The following is a 27,299-nucleotide window of genomic DNA, read 5'->3' on the forward strand; positions in this document are numbered from 1 at the left end:
CTAAATACGCTAAATACGTCACACGCTTCATATAGAACCAATAGGGGTTCCAATCAGGGAATTATTTTATGGATTTAATTCATTTTAATTTAATTTATGAATTAAATGTTCGTAAACATATTTTATCACATAAAAATTAGGGTAACACTTTATAATAGTGTAACTATTGTGTAATAAAGTACTTAAAAATCATTTGTAATTTTAGTTTATAGTTAATTCATATTTTATCAACTGTATTTAATACATTAACAGACTATATACTAATAGTGAGTTTCTTCAGTCAACTGTAATTAACAACTTATTGTTTAATTAGCTCATATGTAAAGAGTTTAATTGATTAAGAGATAATGATTTGTTAACAACTTATTAACAGTAAATAGTTCTCACTAGATTATATCATGGAAAATGGGAAAATTATATTAATTAAGTGCTTTAAACAAACCTTTATTAGGCATTAATTGCATTATTATTAAGAGTTCATTAAAATTAAACATTTTAAAAGAAGTCTTTTCTGCTCACCAAGGCTGCATTTATTTGATCAAACAGTAATGTTGTTAAATATTATTAGAATTTAAAACTACGTTTTTTCTATTCGAATATGTTCTGAAATATAATCTATTTGTGTGATCAAAGCTGAATTTTCAGCATAATTTCTCCAGTCTTCAGTGTCTTCAGAAATCATTCTAATATGCTGATTTGCTGCTCAAGAAACATTTATTATTATTATCAATGTTAAAAACAGTTGTGTTTTTTTTTTCAAGATTCTTATGAATAGAAAATCCTAAAGAACAGCATTTATTAGAAATATAAATATCTTTACTGTCATTTGTGATCATTTGTGTGTCCTTGATAAATAAAAGTATCAGTTTCTTTAAGAAAAAAAACAACATAGTGATCCTGATTCCCAAACTCTTGAACGTTAGCATTTTTTATAGGATATGAAACCATCTCGGACAACACAGCAGTCACATGCGCTGAGGTCCCAAAAAAAGATTATAAGTAAACAGATGGGTATCGAGTTGCAGTTAATTTTTTTCCTCCTGACCTCAGTCCATCCTCTCTTTCTCTCGGTTACCATGGAGACATTAAGTTTGAGTGACAGGCCAAGCAGAGGACAGACGCATGTCAATCTGACAGAGGGATCATTTAGTAATGGAACTGCCAACAGCTGGACAGCAGAGCCGCAAAACGAGGCCATCTGTAAATCTCTCGCCCAAAGGCAGAAAGAGAGAGAGAGATCGTGCAAACATGATCCCCCTGACAATGTGTTCAAACACACACAGGTTTATATAATACTTTGCAGTACACTACCATGCTTAGTGATTGTTGCGATACAACTTGTGTCATAGACAAGAGAAGAGATCTTACAGTACTGGGTTTGCCAAGCAGAAAGTTATCTCATGATTATCCTAAAAGTCTCTGAGACGAGAATAAAATAGGCACTAATGAGAGAATTGTTGACAATTTCATGTGTGCATGTCTTTATGCACTACCGTTCAAAAGTTTGGTGTCAGTAAGATTTTTAATCTTTTAAAAAGAATGCTCAACAAGGCTGCATATATCTGATCAAAAATACAGTAAAAACAGTAATAAAAATAAAATAAAAGAAAAGATTTCTATGTGAATATATTTTTAAATTAAATTTATTCCTGCGATCAAAGAGGAAAACCTGTGAGTTTTCAGCATCATTACTCGTTCAGAAATCATTCTAATACTCTACTCAAGAAACATTTCTGATTATTATCAATGTTGAAAACAGTTGTGCTGCTTCATATTTTTGTGGAAACCATGATGCATTTTTTCAGGAGTTCAAAAGAACAGCGTTTTGATCAATTGAATGCATCCTTGCTGAATAAAATAATTCATTTCTTTACCAAAAAAACTTAGCCCAAACTTTTAAATGGTAGTAGTTTATCTATAATTGTATATCTCTATACTTAATTTTATATCTGTACAACAACTGTCTTATTTGTATCTACTTTTATTTCTTCTAATAAGCTTTATAAGAAACATCTCAGACAAAGTTGATAGTCTAATGACACATACCTAAGAGAACTTCATTAAGTCTTATTATTTGAGCAATAAACTGTGTGAAGTCTTTGCAGACTTGGGCATCCTGGCATTGCTGAGCACAGTTTGAGATGTTTTTGAGATCTCTTCTGAAACTATAGTGCTAGTGAAGATTTACTGCTGAAGATTTCAACGATTACTGGGATCTTTTTCTCAGGAGCAACATCTAAGAAGCAGGCGACTGAAGCAAAATTATAGGAGAAAAAAACGGAGAGATTAATGAGATATAATTGTGTTGTTTTTTTTCCCTTTCCTGTAGGTCTGATCCAGTTCGCTGTCAATTCACAGATTAAGTAGTCAGGATTGAGGTTGCCATGAGGACAGAGGTACTCGGGTCTCTATAGTAACAGTGGTTGAAACGATGGTTCTGCCCACTCACATGTAAGTGCTGACATTTTACCAGCTGCTTTAGAATTGAGCAAGTATGCAATCATTTGTCAGAAGGCCAATCAAACATGTATTTGTGTTTCTGTTAAACATAAACTGTGGCACCGTTTGTGCTCCAGATGCAAGTGTGCTATTATTATTAAATATTTTATAAGTGAGCAGGCTTATGATTTTCACCTTGTACACTATAAAACAACCAAACAAATCTCATAGATGTGCATTGAAGAAACCTGAGCCACATAGACCAGAAAATTCCTAGCAATTGCATAGCATCGCTCTACAAACCACACTGAATATAGCTTAGCAACTGCATAGCAACACCCTTGAATACCATGATGGTTAGTTTTGCACAGTCAAACAATCATGCATATTTTCTTCAGAATGGATTTTCCAAAGGGATGTGTGACAAATGAGAGAAGTGAGCTTTTGTGAATAGTATGTGCAACTGAAGAAAACACATGCAAATGAAAAAGCAAATTAAGAAAACATCTTCATCAGTTTGATAACACTTGCACACTTGCAAACACTCACAACGCAACCAAATACAGAAGCGCGTTGCAAATACTCACAAAGCAACCAAAAACTGAAACGTGCTGCAAATACTCACAACGCAACCAAATACAGAAGCGCGTTGCAAATACTCACAACGCAACCAAATACAGAAACGCGCTGCAAATACTCACATCGCAACCAAAAACTGAAACGTGCTGCAAATACTCACAACGCCACAACGCAACTAAATACAGAAACATGCTGCAAAAACTCACAAACCAAAAACTGAAACGTGCTGAAAATACTCACAACGCAACTCAATACAGAAACATGCTGCAAAAACTCACAACGCAACTCAATACAGAAACATGATCTGCTTCAGTGCTTGAATGCAATTTCTTTGACTGGTTTTGTAAAATCTAGTGTGAAAAATTTGGGATTTGTTCTGGATAGTGATTTAAAGTTGGACAGGCAAATTAGTTCTGTGGTGAGATCTTGTTTTCTTAATCTACGTCTGTTAGCTAAGACTAAACCATTTCTATCCAGTTCAGATTTTGAGAAAGCAATTACGTCCATTGTCTTTTCTCGAATGGATTATTGTAATTCTGTTTACTATGGAGTTGATGCTCGAGCACTTATTCGTTTACAGAAAATCCAAAATGCTGCAGCAAAGATGATAAAGTCGGCAAAATAATCTGAATCTGTGACTCCATTATTAGTTTCATTAAAGTGGTTGCCAGTACAATTTAGAATTATTTATAAGATCCTCGTACTTGTTTTTAAGGCCTTGCACAATTTGGCTCCTGTGTATTTGTCCGGTTTGGTGGCAATTTACACCCCCGCTAGATCCTTGAGATCAGAAAATCAACAGCTGCTTAAAATCAACAACCAGGACAAATATAAACATAAAGGTGACAGAGCCTTTTCTCGAGCTGTCCCAAAATTGTGGAATGACCTCCCTCTCTATTCAATCTGCCAAATCTTTACACATGTTCAAATCTATGTTAAAACAACATCTTTTAAATTCAAATGGACAGTTTTCTTAAATGGGTCATTGTCTGTGTGTTTATGTGATGTGGATATGTTTATTTCTGCTATCTTTTTGTGTTTTTTTAGTTTGTGATTGTGAAGCACTTTGGGCAATGTGAGTTGTATTAAACTGTGCTATATAAATAAATAAACAAACAAATGAACAAACAGAAACATGCTACAAATACTCACAACGAAACTAAATACAGAAACATGCTGCAAAAACTCACAAGGCAACAAAGTACAGGAACGTGCTGTAAATACTCACAACGCAACCAAAAACATATACGTTTTGCAAATACTCACAACGCAACCAAAAACTGAAACGTGCTGCAAATACTCACAACGCAACTAAATACAGAAACATGCTGCAAAAACTCACAAGGCAACAAAGTACAGAAATGTGCTGTAAATACTCACAACGCAACCAAAAACATAAACGTGCTGCAAATACTCACAACGCAACCAAATACAGAAACAGGCTGCAAATACTCACAACGCAACTAAATACAGACACATGCTGCAAAAACTCACAACGCAACTAAATTCAGAAACATGCTGCAAAAAATCTCAAGGCAACCAAATACAGAAACGCACTGTAAATACTCACAACGCAACCAAAAACATAAACGTGTTGCAAATACTCAAAACGCAACTAAAAACTGAAACATGCTGCAAAAACTCACAAGGCAACAAAATACATAAACATGTTGCAAATACTCACAACGCAACCAAATACAGAAACAGGCTGCAAATACTCACAACGCAACAAAATACATAAACATGTTGCAAATACTCACAACGCAACCAAATACAGAAACAGGCTGCAAATACTCACAATGCAACTAAATACAGAAACAGGCTGCAAATACTCACAATGCAACTAAATACAGAAACATGCTGCAAAAACTCACAAGGCAAAAAAATACAGAAAAGTGCTGTAAATACTCACAAGGCAACCAAAAACATAAACGTGTTGCATATACTCACAAGGCAACCAATAACATAAACGTGCTGTAAATACTCACAACGCAACCAAAAACATAAACGTGTTGCAAATACTCACAACGCAACCAAATACAGAAACGCGCTGCAAATACTCACAACGCAATCAAAAAGTGAATCGCGCTGCAAATACTCACAACACAACCAAAAACTGAAACGTGCTACAAATACTCACAACGCAACTTAATACAGAAACATGCTGCAAAAACTCACAACGCAACTAAATACAGAAATGCACTTCAAAAACTCACAACGCAACCAAAAACATAAACGTGCTGCAAATACTCACAACGCAACCAAAAACATAAACGGGCTAACAAATGCGCACAACAACCAAATTGCCTATCTTAACAAGAAGCATGCTATTCTCAGCTGTCTGCATTGGTATTTGCAAGAAATGTTCATCACTGTATTTATACGTTGCTTTGGGTAGAAAGCATGTGCTGATAACTTAAATTTGTCTTGTGTCAGTGAATAAGGGTTTGAATAAGGGTTTGAGCAAGGATAGTAGCAGGGCCATTTTATGTCAGAATGTGTTTAGTCAGAATGACAACAAACACTATTTAAGGCGTATAAATAAGCTGCCTTAGCACAATATCACTAATTCCATTGCAGAAGAATAATTAATTGATCTGATCTAACATCACAGACATCATTCTATCTGTATCTCATTACATGACATTCTCTCCCCTGTTACTTACTATAGAGAAAAAAAGAGAGAGAGAAGAGCAGTGTAATCCCCAATGTTCTGTTGTCGTAAAAACAGCCATTAACAAACCTACAAAGGGGCTTAGGATGGATCAAATGTGAATGTAGATGGGAAATCTTTTCTATGATGTGTGCCGTGAGCCGAGGAGGGCAGATAGACTTGCAGTTAGCAGTTAGATTTAAATCTAGATCTCAGCCAAGCTGAAAATAGAGATCATTTTTTGTTCCTACTGGGTGAGGTTGATATTTGTTATAAGGACTCGTAGGTTAAGGTTTGTGGTTATTAAGTGAAACCTGTGAATGATCTCAAGTAATTACAAAACCCTATACTACACTCTTAACAACGTTTTTTTTGGGGGGATTGATGGTTCCATTAAGAACCTTAAATATACATGGAACCTTTCCACTCCACAAAAGGTTATTTATAGTGGAAAAAGGTTATTCGGATTTTTAAAATGTTCTCCGCACTAAATGGTTCTTTCAAGATCAGGTCATTGAAAGATTCTTTGGGGAACTAAAAATGGTTCTTCTATGGTATTGCTGCAAACCCCTTTAGGTTTTCCTAAAGTTATTCAAAAGTTTGTCCTTTAATTCGGCCAGTGACTTAATGAAGTTAAAATGCAAATTAACTGCATCTCCATCTGTAAAATTGAAAGTTTTTTTCTCTTAAATATCTGTATTTTAGGACTGGTCATTGTGCACATGTTGTCACTTGCACAAATGAATGTATGAAAATATTTTTACAAATGTATATCTAGATAAACAGTTATTTCTATGTGTAACTATATAGAATACATTTCTCAAAAGCGTCCAGAATTCAGAGCCTGAAAAATAATTTTCAAATAAAACAGATGAGGTACATTTTCTACTAAAATACTTTTGCAGTCTTTCTACTTCAAAATTTTATGTTAAATTCAATATGATACTTGCCATTTCCTTGTAATCAATGGTGAAATTTACAAACAATTTCTGATTGAAAATTGTTTATATACTATTTTTGTGTGTGTATGTCCGGTGGGCTTTTTCTTTTATCCATCTATCAAATTTTCTCTATTTTTACTTCTATACCTCTCAGTCATAAATAATCTTTGCCCTAACAGAGCAGAATTGCACATTAACACAGTTGGGTATTTAGCAGAATGAAATCCTTGAACTAGCCCTGGCACCACAAACATCATCCCGTGGCTCCGGTCTGAACAGTGTTTCTGTGAGGATTTGCAGGATTATGTTCCTGTGCACTGCAGAGACAGAGATGGTTAGTGAACAATGAAGGACTTTCACTCTTAATTCAGCGGGTTATTGCCGTGAGATTGTTTATGCACAAACATAAATATATGATAAAGTGTTTCAGATAAAGTGTAATTCTTTTTATTCTAATTCTAAATAATTTATTCTAAGTAATTCTAATTATTTGGCTCATGTAAATGGGCAAATAAATTAATTAAACTTGATCTCTTTAAGCCTTTGCTGTAACAGTGGTTAGACTTTAAAGAGGTCATATTTTGCCCTTTTACAAACTCTTGATTTTGTTTTTGGGCTCTACTATAATAGGTTTTCATGCTGGAATGTTCAAAAAACACATTATTTTTCAAATATTTGACATTGTTTCAGCTCCTCTCTTCCCGGTGATTGTTAAAAATGTTGCCATTGTAAGTCATTATTGCTGAATCGAGAATTGCGATAGGAACTCACATCATCGTTCAGAGAGAAAACCATTTTCGCCGCCTTTTCTACATGTATAACACCAAGGAGGAGGTTGAGGAGGTGCTGGGAAGGCGCCGGATGGCAAATCTATAATAATGTCACTGATTAAACCACTATCACTCAATAAAATAATCACATTGCAAAGTAGTTTTGTATTTTGTTTGGTTAAATAATTAACATTACATATGCGAGTATGACTCTCACTCGGCTTGTGAATTAGCAGAACTTGCTCGCTGCCACTTTAAAACCGTTCACGAGCCTCTAGGGATTTGATTTTGGTTGTCATTTGTTGAAATAAATACAAAAAATAGCCTGTCAGTGTCTGTTCTCTGAATGTGACCCTCTCCGATTCTCCTCCGTTGCCATATGTGAAAGTGAAAATTTACAATGACAACAATATTTAGTTACATTATTTACACCTTTCCAACAAAGAGATGAATTGATTTCTGTCAGCTTGTTGAACACATTTATTTCGATATTTCTAACATATGACGGCTGAAGCAGCATCACGTGACAACATCAGTGAAAACATCAAATGATCATGCAGTGCGATAAAATAGCTTCTCTTCCCTGCAAACAATGCCATGAACTATGTGAATATTTAACCAAGTCAAAAACAAAAGGCAAGCAGGTATCCATATTAATTTCAGTATAAACAGACACAAAACGTCACTAAAGGCGACAACTTTTGGTAAACAATTAAACCTCCTTGTGGTTTCACGGTTTGATCGATTTGAGCAACCTTAAACAATGCAAAAAACAGCAAGCTATTTGCAACACACTATAACTCAATCAGGCCTCCCACCTTTAATTATTTAAATGAGGAATATAGTGACGTGTTCGTTCCTGGAAGAAAACTCAAGTCTACAATGGAGGCGTTTCAGGGAGTTCAGAAACAGTGACACTGATATAGAGAATAACTCCCGCTGGAGTGTCTCTGTTCTTTGTAACTTTGCAGACATTTTTCATGCTCACAAAGCAACATTACACACTAAAGAAAGCTGAAAATGAAAAAAAAAAAAATGAAAAAAAACATAATAGGACTTTTTAAAGAGAGTAAATAATGAAACTGGGTCAATGCAAGTCATCAATGCAGTCTAAGAATTTTAGGAAAGTGCATCATAATCTCTTGCCTCTTTCCCATAGGAGAATCTCTTATTAGCTGAGCTCTGAGAGGGCTAAACCAGTGGGGTTAGATTAATAGAGCATTTTAGGATAGCTGTACAGCAACATGTTATAAAATAGGATTATTCTTTTTTTTTTATTAGTGTTGCTTAAAAGCAATGATGCATTTTTTGGATGTTAATATACTTTCTCTTATAATGCAGATACAACTAGAATGTAAATTCTCTTGATGAGTGTAAATACTGTAATCTATGTATTTGATCTTCAGGGGAGTGTTTGGGACAGTTTTATTTTAGTATCACTGACTATTATAGTTTTTGTTAATATATTGAATTAGATTTTATTTTGGTCACACTTTAGTTTAGGGTCCAATTCTCACTAATAACTAACTATTAACAATAACTTTTGCCTAAATAAACTCCTAATTATTGCTTATTAATAGTTAGTAAGGTAGTTGTTAAGTTTAGGTATTGGGTGGATTAAGGGATGTAGAATATGGCCATGCAGAATAAGGCATTAATATGTGCTTTATAAGTACTAATAAACAGCCAATATCCTAATATGCATGCTAATAAGGAACTGTAACGTCACTGGGTGGATGAAGACGGAGATCAGGCGAGGATGCAAAATAACAAAGTTTATTTAAAGTAAATCGAAACAGTGAACGTGTGCTCAAACAATAACCAGCAATGAAAAGGAGTGAGGGGGAACTTAAATACACAGATAATGACAGATAATGGGGGTGGGCATCCTGGAGTCCGTGACGGGAAGGCGGACAGGGTGCAGCTGGAAGGACTCCAGGATGGTACAGGCGGCCAGGGCGGAGCAGGACGTGCAGGCAGCCAAGACGGAGCAGGACGTGCAGGCGGCCAGGGCGGAGCAGGACGTGCAGCTGAGGACCCCTCGGGCGGCCGTGGCGGTGAGGACCCCTCGGGCGGCCGTGGCGGTGAGGACACCTCGGGCGGCCGTGGCGGTGAGGACACCTCGGGCGGCCCTGGCGGTGAGGACACCTCGGGCGGCCGTGGCGGTGAGGACACCTCGGGCGGCCGTGGCGGTGAGGACACCTCGGGCGGCCGTGGCGGAGTGGATTTATTGCCCCCCCCCCCCAAAATGTTCTTGGGGAGGTTAACGGGCTTCTGCTCCGGGTAGGAGAAATCCAGCGACGAAAAGGGCTCTGAGCTGGGCGGGACCAGCGGCGAAGAAGGCTCTGAGCTGGGCGGGACCAGCGGCGAAGAAGGCTCTGAGCTGGGCGGGACCAGCGGCGAAGAAGGCTCTGAGCTGGGCGGGACCAGCGGCGAAGAAGGCTCTGAGCTGGGCGGGACCAGCGGCGAAGAAGGCTCTGAGCTGGGCGGGACCAGCGGCGAAGAAGGCTCTGAGCTGGGCGGGACCAGCGGCGAAGAAGGCTCTGAGCTGGGCGGGACCAGCGGCGAAGAAGGCTCTGAGCTGGACGGGACCAGCGGCGAAGAAGGCTCTGAGCTGGACGGGACCAGCGGCGAAGAAGGCTCTGAGCTGGACGGGACCAGCGGCGAAGAAGGCTCTGAGCTGGACGGGACCAGCGGCGAAGAAGGCTCTGAGCTGGACGGGACCAGCGGCGAAGAAGGCTCTGAGCTGGACGGGACCAGCGGCGAAGAAGGCTCTGAGCTGGACGGGACCAGCGGCGAAGAAGGCTCTGAGCTGGACGGGACCAGCGGCGAAGAAGGCTCTGTGCTGGACGGGACCAGCGGCGAAGCCTCTGTGCTGGACGGGACCAGCGGCGAAGCCTCTGTGCTGGACGGGACCAGCGGCGAAGCCTCTGTGCTGGACGGGACCAGCGGCGAAGCCTCTGTGCTGGACGGGACCAGCGGCGAAGCCTCTGTGCTGGACGGGACCAGCGGCGAAGGCTCTGTGCTGGACGGGACCAGCGGCGAAGGCTCTGTGCTGGACGGGACCAGCGGCGAAGGCTCTGTGCTGGACGGGACCAGCGGCGAAGGCTCTGTGCTGGATGGGGCCAGCGGCGAAGCCTCAACGGGACGAGACTCTGGCTGGATGGTCCATTTGGCGGCACACACTGACATCAGTGGGAGATCGGCCATGGCTGGGCTATGGATGAGGATGGATGGCATGGCGAAGATGGCTGGAGACAAGGGTTCAGGCAGGGTGTGAAGAATGGGCTGGTCCAGAATGTGAGGATCCTCCAAAGGGGTGGTTTTGGCAGGGCAGATGACCGGAACTGGCTCAGCTATTTCTGGATCGGCTGGTGTAACTGTGAGGGAAGATCCGCAAACCCACAGAGCTCTGTCCATAAACTCAGCAAAAGGTAGATTTAAGTCTTAGAGCAGCAGTATCTGGGCTAGTGGATCATCCAGTCCTCTCCAGAACCGCTGCTTCAAGAACTCTTCCTCCCAGTAAACGTCCTGATGCAGATGCAGGTAAACTTCAACAAATATCTCCAGAGTACTCCCATTCTGATCAAACAGAAAAGCATCCATCGCGTTGTCCTCCATTACCTTTTTTGGGGTGGTTATTCTGTAACGTCACTGGCTGGATGAAGACGGAGATCAGGCGAGGATGCAAAATAACAAAGTTTATTTAAAGTAATCGAAACAGTGAGCATGTGCTCAAACAATAACCAGCAATGAAAAGGAGTGAGAGGGGAACTTAAATACACAGATAATGACAAGGACAACAGGTGACGGAGATGATGATGATGAGGGTGATGAGGCGCAGGTGCAGGTGATGATGACAGGGGATTCTGGGAAGTGTAGTGAAGACACAGACGAAGAAGGCGGTGAATGTGACAGGAACGAGTTAAAAGTAGTTCCTTTATTTTTATATTGTCTGTTTTCATTTTCATTTCAGTAAAAAATTTTTTTGTCATTTGTATTAGTATATTTAATATTAAAAAGTAATATTTTTTTTAATATTTAAAGTTTTAAATTATTTAATTTTAGTTATTTTTATTGTACTTCAACTTAAACTAAATAAAATTAGAAATGTTGCCTTGGGAACTATTGAAAAAAAAGGTTTGTTTCTTTTATATTTTATTTTATTTTATGTTTATTTTGTTTCAAGTGGCGAAAATATGGCTTATTTTATGGTTTTAGTTAATGATAATAACACTGGTTTGGGAAACCCATATGAAAACTATCATTTTTGCAATTTAATTTTTTTGCACAACTTTTCCTAAGGGCTTTAAAGCATCCTGTCCTAATGACAGCTGCTCATTTAGTCACATCAAGATTGTAGTTAACTATCACGGACCTATATGCGATTATATGCCACATGTCACAATGCTGACCGCTCAGTCTCCTCACACGCAGAGACGACGCTGTGTGTTTTCAGATAAACCATGGTCCCTTTTAGGATTTATGGAAATTATTGCTGCACTACGACAGAGTTTCATTTCATAGTAATGACAATAGGCTGGATGAGCTCATGGTACACTGATACCGAGTGATTATCTACATAAGGCTGAGCTGAAGCACGCAATGTCTGAAGATAGATCTCGTAGTCGTAACCCTGTACAGAACTTCTTAATTCCAAATTAGAAGTTCTAAATTCTCATTCTAAAACCTTGTTGGGTTTGCTCAATGTAGTAAGTCAGATTACTTACCCAGCATCGCTGCTGTATCCGCATATTAAGGCATCCTTGGATCCTTCAATTTTGTAGAAATTGTCTGTGGGAACAAGAGTGAGAAAAATTCAATGAATTTTACAAGACATGTCAGACTGAGAATCAGTTTAATTGTAGATTTTATCACTATGTACTAAGTTTAACAGAAGCTGTCATGTTGACCTAATACTGACTGACGATTTTGGTGAGTTTTTCAGCGCTGATCACTGAACCTTGTTCAACATTTAAATATTAACCTGTAACATAGAGGTTCGAATCTTTGGGTTGACAGCCAATCGATTTGATTCATGATTCATTTGTTTTTAGTTCAATGCAAGAGTGATTTTGTTTTGTAAATTCAGAGTTTACATTTTTGTGATGAAATAAACAATCACGCGGCAAACTTGAGCTCAACTTTATGCAAATGAGCTTTGATGCACTGACACAGAAGTTCAGCTTTAGGTAAAATATTATTTTTAAGCGACGCATCAAGAAAACGTCTCGGGTTACGACTGCAACCCTTGTTCCCCAAGAAGGGAACGAGACACTGCGTCGTGACGATACTAGGGGAATGCCCCAAGCGTAGCGTGTCTGAAGCATGAATGAAATCTGTCCAATCCTGATTGATGCTGCGTCATGACGTAGTAGATGACGGCATAACCGGAAGATAAAAAAGGGACACCCAGCACACACACACATTAGCTCTTTTGCAATGAAGCAAGCACTCTGACCGTGATAGGTGTGGCGACGAGACGAGTGTCTCGTTCCCTTCTCGGGGAACAAGGGTTACAATCGTAACCTGAGACGTTCCCCTTTGAGGGAACTCGCACTGCGTCTTTGTCATGACGACACTAGGGGAACGAAATGCCCACTATGCCACACCGTAATCACGCCCGCCCTAGTGTGAAGCTGGAAGACCAGGCACACTTAGGATGCGAGCACTCTGCCGCCAGGCGTCACGGGGTGTTGCAGACTGTAGAAACGTATGAAGGTGTGCGGGGTAGCCCACCCGGCCGCCTCGCAGATCTCCTGAAGCGAGACGCCAGAAAGGGGGGCCACCGAGGAGGCCATGCTCCTGGTGGAATGTGCCCTCACGGCCATAGGTGAAGGCAAATTGCGCACCTGATAAGCAGTGGCTATAGCCTGGACACTCCAATTGCTGATTGTCTGTTTAGATGCAGGCAGCCCTTTCTTGGGTGAACCAAAGCACACCAACAACTGGTCTGACTTCCTCCACTGAGAAGACTTCTCCAAATAAACCCTTAGAGCTCTGACTGGGCAGAGCAGGTGAAGTCTCCCCTCTTCCGCCGTCCCATGAGGTTGAGGATGGAAGGCCTGAAGAACCACCGACCGTGCCACACTAGATGGCACCTTGGGCACATAGCCTGGTCTAGATCCCCCACCCTCCTCAGAGAGGTGATGGCAAGGAGAAAGGCCACCTTGAAGGTCAGGTTCTTTGCCTCAGCCGACTCCAGTGGTTCAAAGGGGGCCTCAGCCAACCCTTCAAGAACCACCGCCAGGTCTCAAGTTGGGACTCTGGAGTGAGCCGCAGGCCTCATCCTCCGAGCCCCACGGGGAAACTTACAACCATATGGTGCTTTCCCAAGGGCCCAGCACCTATAGGCGAGTGGAAAGCCGCAATGGCAGCCACATACACCTTAAGTGTGGACGGGGTAAGACCGGCGGAGAAACGATCTTGGAGGAACTCCAGCACTGAAGCCACTGGGCAGTTAAGTGGGTCCACCTCACGCTCTCTACACCAAGTGGAAAACTCATTCCACTTTAGGCTGTACAGTCTCCTGGTGGAAGGAGCCCTGGAGCGGAGTAGGGTCTCAACAACATCTGCTGACAGGCCAGCCTCTAGGTACCGAGCCCCCTCAGGGGCCAGACCCAGAGGTTCCACAGCTCTGGCCGGGTGTGAAATATTGTGCTCCCTGCCTGAGACAGCAGATCCCTCCTCAGAGGGACCTGCCATGGGAGGCCGTCTAGCAGTGCTACAATGTCCGAGAACCATATCCGGGTCGGCCAGCGGGGTGCTACTAAAAGTAGGCTGATCCCTTCCCGGCGGACCCGCTCCAAGACTCCCGGGAGCAGAGCGATCGGGGGAAATGTGCCAGGAAAAATGCCGGGTCTCCCACAGACCTCTCGCAAAGCGGCCGTCCATGAACGCGCCCCAACCAGTGAGAGAGGCATCTGTTGAAACGATTTTCCGGCAACATGATGCTCCCAGCACTGGTCCCTGGGACAGGAACCAAGGCTTCCTCCATATGACAAGGGAACGAAGGCATCTGTGCGTTACCCTGATCATACGGAACGGATTTCCCCTCGGGGAAAACCCCTTGGCTCTCAACCACCACTGTAGGGTTCTCATGTGTAGCAGGCCAAAAGGTATGATGTTGGACGCTGCTGCCATGAGCCCCAGCAGTCTCTGAAACTGCTTCATAGTGAGGTTGTGGCCTAGCTTCACTCTGGAGACCATCGCCAGTATGGACTCCACGCGTGCAGGAGACATCTGTGCCCGCATCGTCGCGGAATCCCATACAACTCCCAGGAACGTAGTCCTCTTTTTTGTGGAGTCCTTTTTTGTTTTGAGTCTCAACCCCAGACTCTGGATGTGGGTGAGGACGACATCTCGATGCCGAATCGCCAGCTCTCGCGACTGGGCCAGAATCAGCCAGTCGTCGATGTAATTGAGCACCCTGAAGCCCTCGAGCCTCAGGGGTGCTAGAGCTGCATCCATGCATTTTGTAAAAGTGCTAGGAGAGAGAGCTAGGCCAAACGGAAGAACCCGATATTGGTACGCTTCGCCCCCGAAAGCGAACCTCAGGAACTTCCTGTGACATGGAAGGATGGAAATGTGGAAGTATGCGTCCTTCAGATCTATCATGATGAACCAGTCCTCGAACTGGATCTGACTCACGATGGCTGGAATTGTGAGCATCTTGAACCTGAATCTCCTCAGGGACCAATTCAAGTGCCTGAGATCTATCATTGGACGTAACCCGCCATCCTTCTTGGGAACTATCCGGCTGTAGAACCCGGACTCCCTGTCTGGCAGAGGAACACATTCTATGGTCTCCTTGACCAACAGGGATTGAACCTCCTGTTCCATAACCTGAACCTGCTCTGGGCCGACCACAGTCCAGACCACCCCGTTGAACTTCGGGGGAGGGGAACTGAACTGCAGCCTGTAACCCAGCTCTACAGTACGCAGGGCCCACGAAGATATATTCGGAAGGCATGACCATGCGCCGAGATAATCTACTAAGGGAACCAGCCTCTCGAGCGGTCCGGCCGCAATTAGGACCGCTTGGAGGAAGCCTTCTTTGCCTGAAGGACGGTTCTCAGATCGACCTTAGGCTCGGAAGGCTTACCACGAGAGCGCCGCCTCCTTTGCCAAGCTCCCTCGGGAGGGGCGCGGGAGGCGGCACTCTCTTTTTGCACCTGTCGATGCGAGGAGCCGGCAGGCGGCTGAGGCTGCCCTTTAGAGGCAGCCTTCCTCGAGGAGCCAGAACGGCGAGGCAGGTACTGCTGGAAGGCCACCGACTGTTTTTTAACCTCCTGAAACCTCCCGACGACGGTATCAACCGCGCCGCCGAAGAGGCCAGACGGTGAAATCGGGGAGTCTAGGAGAAAATGTTTTTCTCTCTCCTTCATCCCCGACAAATTCAACCATAAATGCCTCTCCACACACACCAAACCAGCCATGGAGCGACCGATAGCACGGGCCGTCTCCTTGGTGATGCGGAGGGACAAGTCAGTGGCCTTCCTCAGTTCCGTGATATCCCTAGGAGAGGGACCCTCACCCTCATCAAGCTCCTTGAGGAGGTCGGCCTGGTAGGCCTGCAACACCGCCATGGTGTGCAGGCAGCTACTAGCCCGCCCAGCCGCCATATAAGCCCTGCCCACCAGCACGGATGTATCGCGGCATGGCTTAGTGGGCAGTACTGGGGCCTTAAGGGACGATGCGGCCTCGGGAGAAATATAGCTCGCGAGAGCTTCCTCTACCCGAGGCATTGTCCCATAACAAAGCTCAGCCGCCCCCAACACGTTAGCAAAATCAAGTACTGGGGGATTGGAGAGCCAGGCTGAATACGGTTTCACCCATGACTTGCACAACTCATTGTGCAAGTCAGGAAAAAACGGAAGGCCCCGGCTTGGAGGTTGAGACCTGCGCTTAAAAAATCTCTCCTCCAGTTTGCTTGGTGGCTGGATCTGCAATTCTTCTTGTGGCCAATCAATTCTTAGTTTGGCCACAGCGCGTGGTCAAAACCTCCACTAGCTCCTCTTGAGCAGGTGCGTGAAGTGGCTGATCAATGTCCACATCACGAATCTCAATGTTTAAATTATCTGACTCAGATCCAGATAACTGAAACATCGGGTCCTCCGCCTCGCGGGAAGAAGCCGCTTCGCGGGCTTCCGCACGGGGCGGGAGAACCTCTGAATCCTCAGATGAGGACCGGGAAGATGCCGTAGCAGTCCCTGAGAGATCAATCTGCGAGCCCCACGATCTGCGGCATTGCGCTGCCTCGGCAACCGCGGGCCCAGAACCGCGAGGCTTGCGAGCCTGGCCGCTTGAATCAAACACGGCCAGCCGCGAGCTCAGCGCTGAGAGCCCTGAGCGGCAGCTTCTCACACTCGCTACAAGCGGCTCCCTCGAGAGCCGCTCTAGCGTGCTGCGCGCCCAGACAATACACACACAGCTGGTGTGTGTCCGTGCCCTTAATGTAGCGCGGACACGGATGCACACACTGTCTAAATTGCTCGCTAGACATCTTATATATTGTGCTTGATGTCACTGCAAATATATATGGGACAAACAACAGTAAATAGGACGAACAGATCACACAGAGCGCTTTAGCTGAAGAGCAAAAAGCTAATGTGTGTGTGTGCTGGGCGTCCCTTTGTATCTTCCGGTTATGCCGTGATCTACCACATCATGACACAGCACCAATCGGGATTGGACAGATTTCATTCATGCTTCAGACGCGCTACGCTGGGGGCATTCCCCTAGTGTCGTCAGGACGACGACGCAGTGCGAGTTCCGTCGAAGGGGAACAAATGAATCATTACACCCCTACTGTGACATTAAAGGGATAGTTCACCCAAAAATGAAAGTTCTGTCAGTATTTACTCACCCTCATGTTGTTCCAACCCCGTAAGACCTTCGTTCATCTTCGGAACACAAATTAAGATATTTTTGATTAAATCTGAGAGCTAGATCACTCCTCCTTAGGCTTCTAAGGGATTGAAACTTGTTCCCCAAAAAGTTATTAAAGACATTGTTAAAATAGTCACACATCACGCATCACACACATGACCAGTGTCGGCCAATAGTGAGCCAATAGTGAACACAGAAGCGCTGCGCTGTTACACTAGTGAACTGACTCGAGGCCCAGAGAGAAGGAAATGAATAGTTGAAATAAAGTCGTTATTTTTGTTATTTCTGCACACAAAAAGTATTCTTGTCGTTTGATAAACTTAAGATTGAGCCACTGTAGTCACTTGGACTATTTTAACGATGTCTTTAATAACTTTTCGGGGCCGGCAATTTCAATCCCTTAGAAGCCTATGGATGAGTGATCCAGCTCTCAGATTTAATCAAAAATATCTTAATTCGTGTTCCGAAGATGAACGAAGGTCTTACGGGGTTGGAACAACATGAGGGTGAGTAAATACTGACAGAATTTTCATTTTTGGGTGAACTATCCCTTTAATAGTTAACATTTACAATATAAAGCATTATATCCAATATAAGTCGGTTGAACCTTCATTTGTTAAGAAATCCTTGACGGACAGCCATGTCTTATTGTTACAAATGAAACTTCCGTTGCCAGGGTAGGTGGAGTTAACACAGTGGGCTGGGCTACGGACACACTTCTGGCGTAGGATGCCCATAAAGAGCTGTAGACCAATCAGAGCGAAGACACTGAGACAGAAAACAGTGAGGATCATCACGTCCGCTAGCTTTTTAACCGACTGGATGAGAGCACCGACAATGGTCTTTAAACCTACATACGTAAAAAAACAAGAAGGTTAACATTAAATTAAAATATATGCAATTTATTCCACATTTTAACTTTTCACTGAATCTAGTGTCTGTATGAAAGCAAAGCTAAATGTGGTACTGAAGGAGTCGCTCACCTGGGATCACTGATATTGTTTTTAAAGCACGGAGAACTCTGAACGTCCGTAATGCTGATACATTGCCAAGGTCCACAAACTCTGTCACATACCTGGAAAGAAAAAGACTGCAGTCATTCTTCGATTCAAAAGAGTGCAGACTGTGAGCATTGATTTATATTCATTCAAATATAATCATTTTGACTCGCGCCTCAATTTGTAAAAATTCAGGTTTACAGTAATGCACTTGCAATGGACGCCATTCAGGGGGTGTAAATATAATATGTGCAGATTTTGTTTTTATTCAAGTGCTTATATCAATTCTTCTTTATAAATATGTCTTAATTGGCTTTATGCACAGCTTCACTACTTCCTGAACTTCAGCCAGCCCTTTGTTTCCTGTCTGTCATTATTGGACAAACTGATTAATTCAGGTGTGCCTGGCCTCAGTAACAATAATCAGGCACACCTGGACTAATCCGTTTGTCCAATAATGACAGACAGGAAACAAAGGACTGGCTGAAGTTCAGGAAGTAGTGAAGCTGTGCATAAAGCCTATTAAGTTAATAAAATGACTCATTTGCTTTTTTACCTATAGGACTACTTATCTAGGTGGATGAACATCAGGATTTGTATTAACAACCTTGTTCCTGTGGATGGAAAAACCCTTCCTGATCCTTATGCATATTATGTGCAAGTTACTCCAAACTTCTATTTACTGTACGTGTGATTTTCTTTGAATGATTTAATTTGGTAGTCAACAGCTTGTCACAAATGCTGTACATACAGCTAAACTTTAAAATCTTTTAAAAATCTTTATATGCTGCCTCTATTTTATCACAGTATTTCTCTAGTTTTGCCACCAGAGGACATGACATCTGAAATCATCTCAGTCCTCTCGTGACTTTACACAAAAAGACATCACAATAATCTAATCAGCTGGGCTTTTTATGGGCTTTGAGCATTTTGCTAAATTAATAACAAGCAGAGCGGATATTTTGGTGTCACACACTAGCAGCAGATTGTGCTTACATATTACACCATGTCATGGTTTATTAAAAAAAAAACTTGGCCGAAATGGAGAAGCCATGTGTGACAAATAAAGTTACTGTTTCCATAGGAATTAAGAGGGTAAGTAGCAGTCCGGCGCTGCTAATCAAATGTCTTTGATTAATTGATCATCAGCAAGTGCAACCAACTCTATAGAAGCAGAAGTTTTGGCAGTTTGCTGGTCTGGAGCCTTCAGGTGTGTGTTAACACAATGACAAGGAGGAAAGACATCAGCAATGATCTTAGAGAAGCAAAATGTCGCTGTTATCAAGCTTAGAAGGGCTACAAGGCCATTTTTAAACAATTTAAAGTCCATAATTGTACAGTAAATAAGATTATTCACAAGTGGAAAATATTCAAGACAGTTTCCAGCATATTCACCCCAAGATCAGAGCGTGCACTGCTCAGAGAAACTGCAGAAAACCCAAGAACTACATCTCAGACTCTACAGGCCTCAGTTATCATGTTAAATAGTAAAATGTATGACAGTACAAAAGAAAAAGACTGGACAAGAATGGCATGTTTGGAAGGATTGCCAAGAGAAAGCCTCTTCTCTCTAAAAGAACATGGCAGCACGGCTTAGGTTTGCAAATGTGCATCTGAGCAAACCACAAGACTTCTGGAACAATGTCCTTTGGACAGACGAGACCAAAGTAGAGATGTTTGGTCATAATGCACAGCAACATGTTTGGCATAAAAACAAACACAGCATATCAGCACAAACACCTCATACCAGTGCTAGAGCTGTGGTGGTGGGGTGATGATTTGGGCTTGTTTTGCAGCCACAGGACCCGGCACCTTACTGTCATTGAGTCGACCATGAACTCCTGTGTGCCAAAGTATTCTAGAGTCAAATGTGAGTCCATCTATCCAACAGCTAAAGCTTGGCCGATATTGTGTCATGCAACAGGACAATGACCTCAAGCTCACCAGCAAATCTACAACAGAATGGCTGAAAAAGAAAAGAATAAAGAGGTTGCATTGGTCCAATCAGAGTCAAGACCTCAATCTGATTAAAATACTGTTGCGGGACCTTCAGAGAGATGTGTATAAACAGATATCCACAAACCTCAATGAACTGAAGCAACATTGTAAAGAAGAGCGGGCCAGAATTCCTCCAGAACAATGTGAGAGACTGATAAAGTCATACAGAAAATTATTACTTCAAATTATTGCTGCAAAAAGTGGCTCTACAAGCAACTGAATCATAGGGTGTACTCAGTTTGTCACACATGACTTCTCCAATTTAGCTTTATTTTTGTTAAATAAGTAATGACACGGTGTAATATGTAATGCGTTGTGGTTCATCTGAGGTTGTATTTACCTCATTTTTAGACCTGCTAAAGGCCACATGATTTTTATTACGTCCTGGCTGACACGTAAAACCATAGAATTCAAAAGGCTGTACTTTCTTTTTTTACGTGATTGTATATATATATAAATTAAAATTAGATATAAAATAATAAACATTTAATAATATTATTATATGTTTGTTTGTTTATTTATTTATTTTTGTAGTAAGTCATAAGGCTCATATGTGTCACAAATGTGCAGGTGTCCTGAGAAAGCGTGCATCTGACATTTATCTGACCCTACAACAATTTAGATCCAAAGCATGGGAAGAGATAAACCCACTAAACTTTTAAAAAACAGCTTGGAAGGACAAACTAGAGCGGTTTGTTAATGAGGGGAAATGTTCATCCTGCAGTAGTCTGTCTCTCTCTTTCAGTTAATCCAATCCTCTGATTTGGTTGAACTGTAAATGCTGGATATTTAGGTCACCTGACAGATCTCTTTCTGGATACCTGTGTACCTTGATTTACATCTTTCTTGATTCCTCCCTCTTTCTATTCCACTCAACTCCAGTCTCTTGTCTCCTTGGTATGATATGCTAATATTTACTTAAAGAACAGCCAGGGTTTTTTTAACACTTGTTCACAATTTCAGTAAAATATGTTTACAAAGGAGATTTGAATATACAAAAAAATTCACTAAGATTATATTTAAGTGAATAACAACTTAAATTTAAGTCTGTCTCTCACACAAATAAATTGTAGGACTTGGAATTTAACAAATTAACTACTAACATGAGACTTGCTGGTGTGTTTGAGCTTGATATTATAAATCACTTTTTGCATTTGTTATATTAACCACCCCACACCCTTAAAAACCTGACATTGTAAATTAAGAATATTGTTGGCTCTTTTGGCGCTTTTCCACTGCATGGTACGGCACGGTACGGCACGGTACGGCACGGTTTGGTACGGCTCACTTGTGGCGCTGTTCCACTGCATGCTACGGTACGGTAAGACTCGCTTCGGCTTGCTTTAAATGGTACCACCTCTGTTGAGGTTCCAAGCGTACCGTACCAATACTAAAATGTGACGTAAACACTGCAGATCACTGATTGGTCAGACTGAATCGTCACTACCAGCATCATTGTATTGCGAGACATCAATCCCGCTAGATTTAAATAGCCAGTAACAGCCACTGCTGTAGCACCTGTTTTAAAACTAATTTCTTGAAGAAAAAAAAACTTCCAAAAAAGAAATGGCTGAATCGTGGTCAGTGGACGAGAAGTGCAGGCGTTCCTCTTGTTGGTTGCCGAGGAGCGGATAAACTATAACGATCAGTCATAATCCCACCCACTTTGAAGCGGTACTAACTGCAGTGGAAAAGCAACTGAGCTAAAGCGAACCGAGCCGTGCAGCGCCGCACCGAGTCGTACCACGCAGTGGAAAAGCGAACCATGCTGAACCGTGCAACGCCGAGCCGAACCGTACTGAGCCGTACCGAGCCGTACCATGCAGTGGAAAAGCGAACCGTGCTGAACCGTGCAACGCCGAGCCGAACCGTACTGAGCCGTACCGAGCCGTACCATGCAGTGGAAAACCGCCATTAGATGCTTTTGTGCTTCTTTTAAGGCACTTTGGATGCATAAATGTAAATCTAAAAGAGCAGCATGAACATTAAGCTAAACTTCTCCATTTGGGTTCCAGGGAAGAAAGAAATTCATATAAATTTGGAATGACACAAGGATGAGTAAATGATGACAGACTTTTCATATTTCTGAATAGCTTATTCATATTAATTTCACAGCTTTCAGAACAGACAGCTCTTTTAGTCTTTACCCATTAATAAAAATGAAATGTCACACTCACGCCATGACAATGACACTGAAATCCAGCCAGTTCCATGGGTCTCGGAGGAAGGTGAAGGGCTCTATGCAGAACCCTCTGGCCAAGATCTTAATCAGAGACTCGAATGTGTAAATGCCAGTGAATGTATACCTGAAAGAATACAAGAGAAAACATTAACTATTTACGGTGAGCTGTTACTAGTCACTACTAACTGGACTTTTTAAAGGGGACCTATTAAGTCTTGATTTTGTTTAGAATAGGTTTTTATGCTTTAATGTAGGCTAAAAAAAAAACAGCTTCTCTCTTCCCAGTCTGTCAGTAACGCTCTGTTTAGTTCCTGTCTCTATGAAGCCCCTCCTTCTGAAAAGCATAATGTGCTCTGATTGGTTGGTTGGACCAGTGTGTTGTGATTGGTCAACTGCTTTGAGCGAGAAATGCCCCGGCCCTTACCATAACCGTGAGTTTCAACACACTACTAACTAACTCAACCAGGCCTCGTCCCTTTATTCTGTGAATGCCTTGCGCAGGATTATTGTGACGTGTTCGTTCCCGGAAGAAAACTCAAGACTAAAATAGAGGCGTTTCAGGGAATTCAGAAACAGTGACACTGATATAGAGAATAACTCCTGCTGTGCTTTGTAACTTTGCAGAACTTTTTCATGCTCAAACAGAAACATACTAAAGACTAAAAAAAACATGTTGAAAAAAAAAGACCCTAATAGGACCCCTTTAAACATACATAACATTCGCACAGTGATTATTTTGATGCAAGTGGTGAATTGTTAACATGCTGCATGCTCATATTCAATCCCTTAAAATATATTCCTTGCATGCATATGATGTTTTATTTGAGCTGGGTCACCGTGGCTTTGTATTAGAGAATCTAGAGGCATAATCAGTGAATATGGAAACTCCGGTCATCTGTTAAAATCTAGGTCAGGGCTTAGACACCGGAAACCTGCGCTACACAGCTTTAGCTTAAATTTAACTGTCACGCTCCTGTTTGAATGGACTTTAATGTTATAGCTCCTCAAAACATAACAGGAAGTGACATCATGGGAAATGTGGCATTCCTGATGCTGCAGGCAGAATGGCGACAGCAGGCGTATGAAGATGCAACTCTTACCAATGTGGTTATCAGGACCCTAGCAAAGCAATTAAATTAAGATGAAAACTCTTTTTAGCATTTCAATACACATTCTGAAGCACATATGCAGGGTTTCTGCAGGTCTTAAAAGGTCTTAATTTTCCCTTACACAAATTAAGGCCTTAAAAATGTCTTAATTAGATAGTCTCAACAGAAAGTCTCAAATTCATAAAGTTATGGCATTAAATGTTGCATGCATTGCAAAAAAATAATATCTTCCTAATTTTTTTTGTCCTGTTTTCCAATACGAATATCTAAACATCTTTTATACATTTATTTAATATACAAGTGTAAAATTAAGTCTTGAAACATAGAATTCAGTTAGTTTATGCTTATGCTTTGCTTTGAATTAAGTTGATTTGTTTTTGAGCCCATTGGCAGATAGTTGTTCTTGTTTTAAGCATAAATACTTCATTCAATTTCACAGAAAAACAGATTTTTTTTTTTCATTTTTAATCTTGGTCTTAAAAAGTTCTTGAAAAAGTTAACTTAAATTTCCCCTTATAAAACCTGCAGAATCCCCAAACGTTATATTCTCATGTATTACAGTCAGTCAACGTGTAAATTGATTTCTCATGATTTCTCCTATTTCACTCAGAAATGCATCACTTTAGAAGTAAAATGGGTTGTGACCTTAAAATGTATACGTGCAAATAAATTAAATATGCAGCTGTTTGTAGAGTTTAAAACCGTGATCAAATAAGAATATCTATACAGACATCTTCTAGAGATAACGTCCTGGTTGCGTATGCAACCCACCGTTCCCTGAAGGATGGAACGGAGGACGTAGTCGACGGTCGACTGAATGGGGATCTCGCTAGGGAGCCTATCATCTTCGATTACTATTGAACGAGCCAATGTAATTTGGCGTGCGTGATTTGCATCACACACTCCGCCCCCGCGGCGCGGGTATAAATACGGAAGTGGATGCACGCACTAGTTGCTTTTCGCTGAGGAGCCGAGAGTAACCCGGGGTCAGTGGTGGTCCAGCGGTAGTGGCAAGGGGACTACGTCCTCCGTTCCCTCCTTCAGGGAACGGTGGGTTGCATACGCAACCAGGACGTTCCCTTTCAGTCGATAACGTCAGACGTAGTCGACGGTCGACTGAATGGGGATAACCTTTGAAAACGCCACTAAGGCTGCCACCTTCCAGTGCCTAAACAAAAGCCTCCTGATGCCCCCGCAAATTTAAGGCGGGGAAGGACAGGGCTTAGGCCAGGGAAGTCACTGCCGTTCCTACAGGACCACTGGGAAAGCGTTCCCCGCACATTGGAAGGAAGGGACGCTGCGGAAGCCACGTCCAACCCAGAGGGAGGTAACGTGGAAACTACACATATGAACTGGGCGGAAACCGGGCAGTCTAACATATGGAATGTCACTGGGGTGGCTCCAGCCTAAGACGGGGGAGACACACGGGACAGTGACGGCAGAGAGACTCTGCCGAGGGAAGACACGGGCTCACCGCAGGGAGCCGTACCGCGGAAGAATACACATATGGGGTCGCCGAAGGGACCGCAACATATGGACCCAGCCTAACACAGGTTCCACACTGCTTACGAGTGGTAGGCCTAACACCAGACGTTCTGCACGTCCGACGTCGGAGGGGTGTGGAGGAACTCAACAGGGTTAAATTTTAAGGGAACTCACTGGAGTAGAAAGGCGCACGTATCCAGTCCATAGGAGGGGAATGGCGCAGCAAGCCGACACTTGAACCGGGCTCACGGTGAAACTGGCTTCATGAGAAGGGAGCCCTGGGGGGGCAGCGGTTCGACTAGGTGTCGTCCAGCCCCCAACTCTAGAATCTGTTTTAGCAAAGCATATCGTCAACGCCCAGGCGGAGCACTTTACACTCATCATAGAGGAGCTCAACACCTAAGTGGACATGTTGCATCTCGGATCTTTACCGAAATGAAGGCAAGCACTAAGTGCAACTTTGCATGGAAACAGCCTTCCCTCTCTGCTGAATTCCAACAGATATTTGTAGAGCTGGCTCTGAGGTCTATGACTTGCATTCTGTACACGTCCAAGCGAACGGACAGAGAAGCCAGGGCTGGATCTGCCTCCTCCAGGGCAGCGCTTGCAGGCTCACCACCTGCTCCTATTACGGGAGAGGTAGGAACCTTGGGCACAATCCGAGCCGGGGTCTCAGCTTGTGAGAGTTAGCCGGCCCAGACTCCAGGCACAATACGTTGACCGAAAGCGAGCAAGTCCCTACCCTCTAGTAGAGACCACGCGAGCAGGAGAACTGATATAACAGATTTTTTAACTCACTGCCTGCAGTGGCTCAGGGGCGGTCTCTGCAGTGCAGTCGCACCAGGGACAAGGCCCAAGAGGATTAAGAGGGACACAAGGATTTACAAGACCTTGCTCCTCAGGAACCTGACGATCAGAACGTGCTTCTGCATACTTCTGCAACACGATGAGCGTCGTTTAAACACCGAGGCAACATCACTTTGAGGGTGAAGGAAAACAGCCTACTGCAACCCATTTTGCAGGAAAGAGAGCACTGAAGTGATCGAAAGCTTTCAGGATCTCCTCTGGAGAGAAGACGCACTCAACGACTAGGTTCCACTTCTAAAGGCGTAAGCACGCTACCCAATTCTAGGGGGTGCTCGCAGAAGTGATGGTATCTATCACATGTTCTTGTGATAGCCACCTGAACCTCCGCGTTCCGATATAAGACCGCCCGGAATCTCCGGGGGCAGAACGCGTGTGCCATCGTGCCCCGTCCCCGAAAGAGTTTTCAGGGGAAGTCAGGAAGGCTGTTGATGGGAACCAGGTCCAGTTGGGCCAATAAGGGGCAACTATGAAGACCTGTTCCTCTCCTGACTTGGCACGTAGGTGCAAGCGACGGGCGCAAAAGACAGGAGCATTGCTCAACACAACATGTGAAGATCACTGGGCTTCAGGAGCATTTTCTGCTCAGCACTTGGGTGTGACAAGTTCACTGAGCTTCAGGAGCATTTCTGCTCAACACTTGAGTGCGAAGAACTTCACTGAGCGACAGGAGCATTTCTGCTCAGCACTTGAGTGTGACAAGTTCACTGAGCTTCAGGAGCATTCCTGCTCAACACCTGAGTGTGATAAACTCACTGAGCTTCAGGAGCATTTCTGCTCAACACTTGAGTGCGAAGAACTACACTGAGCACCAGGAGCATTTCTGCTCAGCACTGCGTGTGACGAATTCACTGAGCTACAGGAGCATTTCTGCTCCACACCTGAGTGTGATGAACTCACTGAGCTACAGGAGCATTGCTGCTCAACACCTGAGTGCGATGAACTTCACTGAGTTTCGGGAGCAATTCTGCTCAACATGAAGTGTGATGATTTCACTGACTTGAGCAGGCGCAAGGCGACCATGAGTCGCAGTCACTCTTAGAAGGCTCACTGGGGTTAAACGCATTTCTGCGGGCCCCTGGGGCAGCTGAGACCCAGTGTTTGTCCAAGGGTAGTCCGCTAGGTTTACACAAACACTGGCGGAAAGATGAAACCGGGGGGGCAACTGAGCGGCCCCGGAATGGTCATGACCCAGCTGGACCCAGGGGATGGAGTCTCCACTTGCCCTGGCTATAACTCTCGTGAGGCTCGATGGCGGCACGATTGAGTAAAGCGGGAAGAGTGGAACAAAGCGTCCTCAGAAGCTTCTGACTCCAAGGAGGAGGTGACGGGTGAGTTGTGACAGCAGCGGTCGCAATGTCTAACAACTCGAGGCACAAATGCCCGTGTA

The 27,299-nt window shown here is 43.1% G+C and overlaps 1 protein-coding gene across 4 annotated transcripts in view; it reads right to left on the minus strand.

Moving 5' to 3' along the window:
- Positions 1-27,299, minus strand: part of scn12aa (sodium channel, voltage gated, type XII, alpha a) — an 82,904-nt gene that overhangs the window by 33,801 nt on the left and 21,804 nt on the right. For all 4 annotated transcript variants that reach the window (XR_013200729.1, XR_013200728.1, XM_077222099.1 and 1 more), the window contains exons 5-8: positions 22,447-22,575; positions 18,257-18,348; positions 17,881-18,123; positions 12,113-12,176 (exon numbers count right to left, since the gene is read on the minus strand). Coding sequence is in view for 2 of the 4 variants with exons in the window: in XM_077222099.1 (XP_077078214.1) it covers positions 12,113-12,176; positions 17,881-18,123; positions 18,257-18,348; positions 22,447-22,575 (528 nt within the window). In the remaining 2 variants the exon portion in view is untranslated. The remainder of the gene's footprint in view (positions 1-12,112; positions 12,177-17,880; positions 18,124-18,256; positions 18,349-22,446; positions 22,576-27,299) is intronic.

Source organism: Siphateles boraxobius, unplaced genomic scaffold (genome assembly GCF_051911475.1).
Source record: "Siphateles boraxobius isolate OS27281-9 unplaced genomic scaffold, OSU_SipBor_1 86, whole genome shotgun sequence".
NCBI classification, from domain to species: Eukaryota; Metazoa; Chordata; class Actinopteri; order Cypriniformes; family Leuciscidae; genus Siphateles; species Siphateles boraxobius.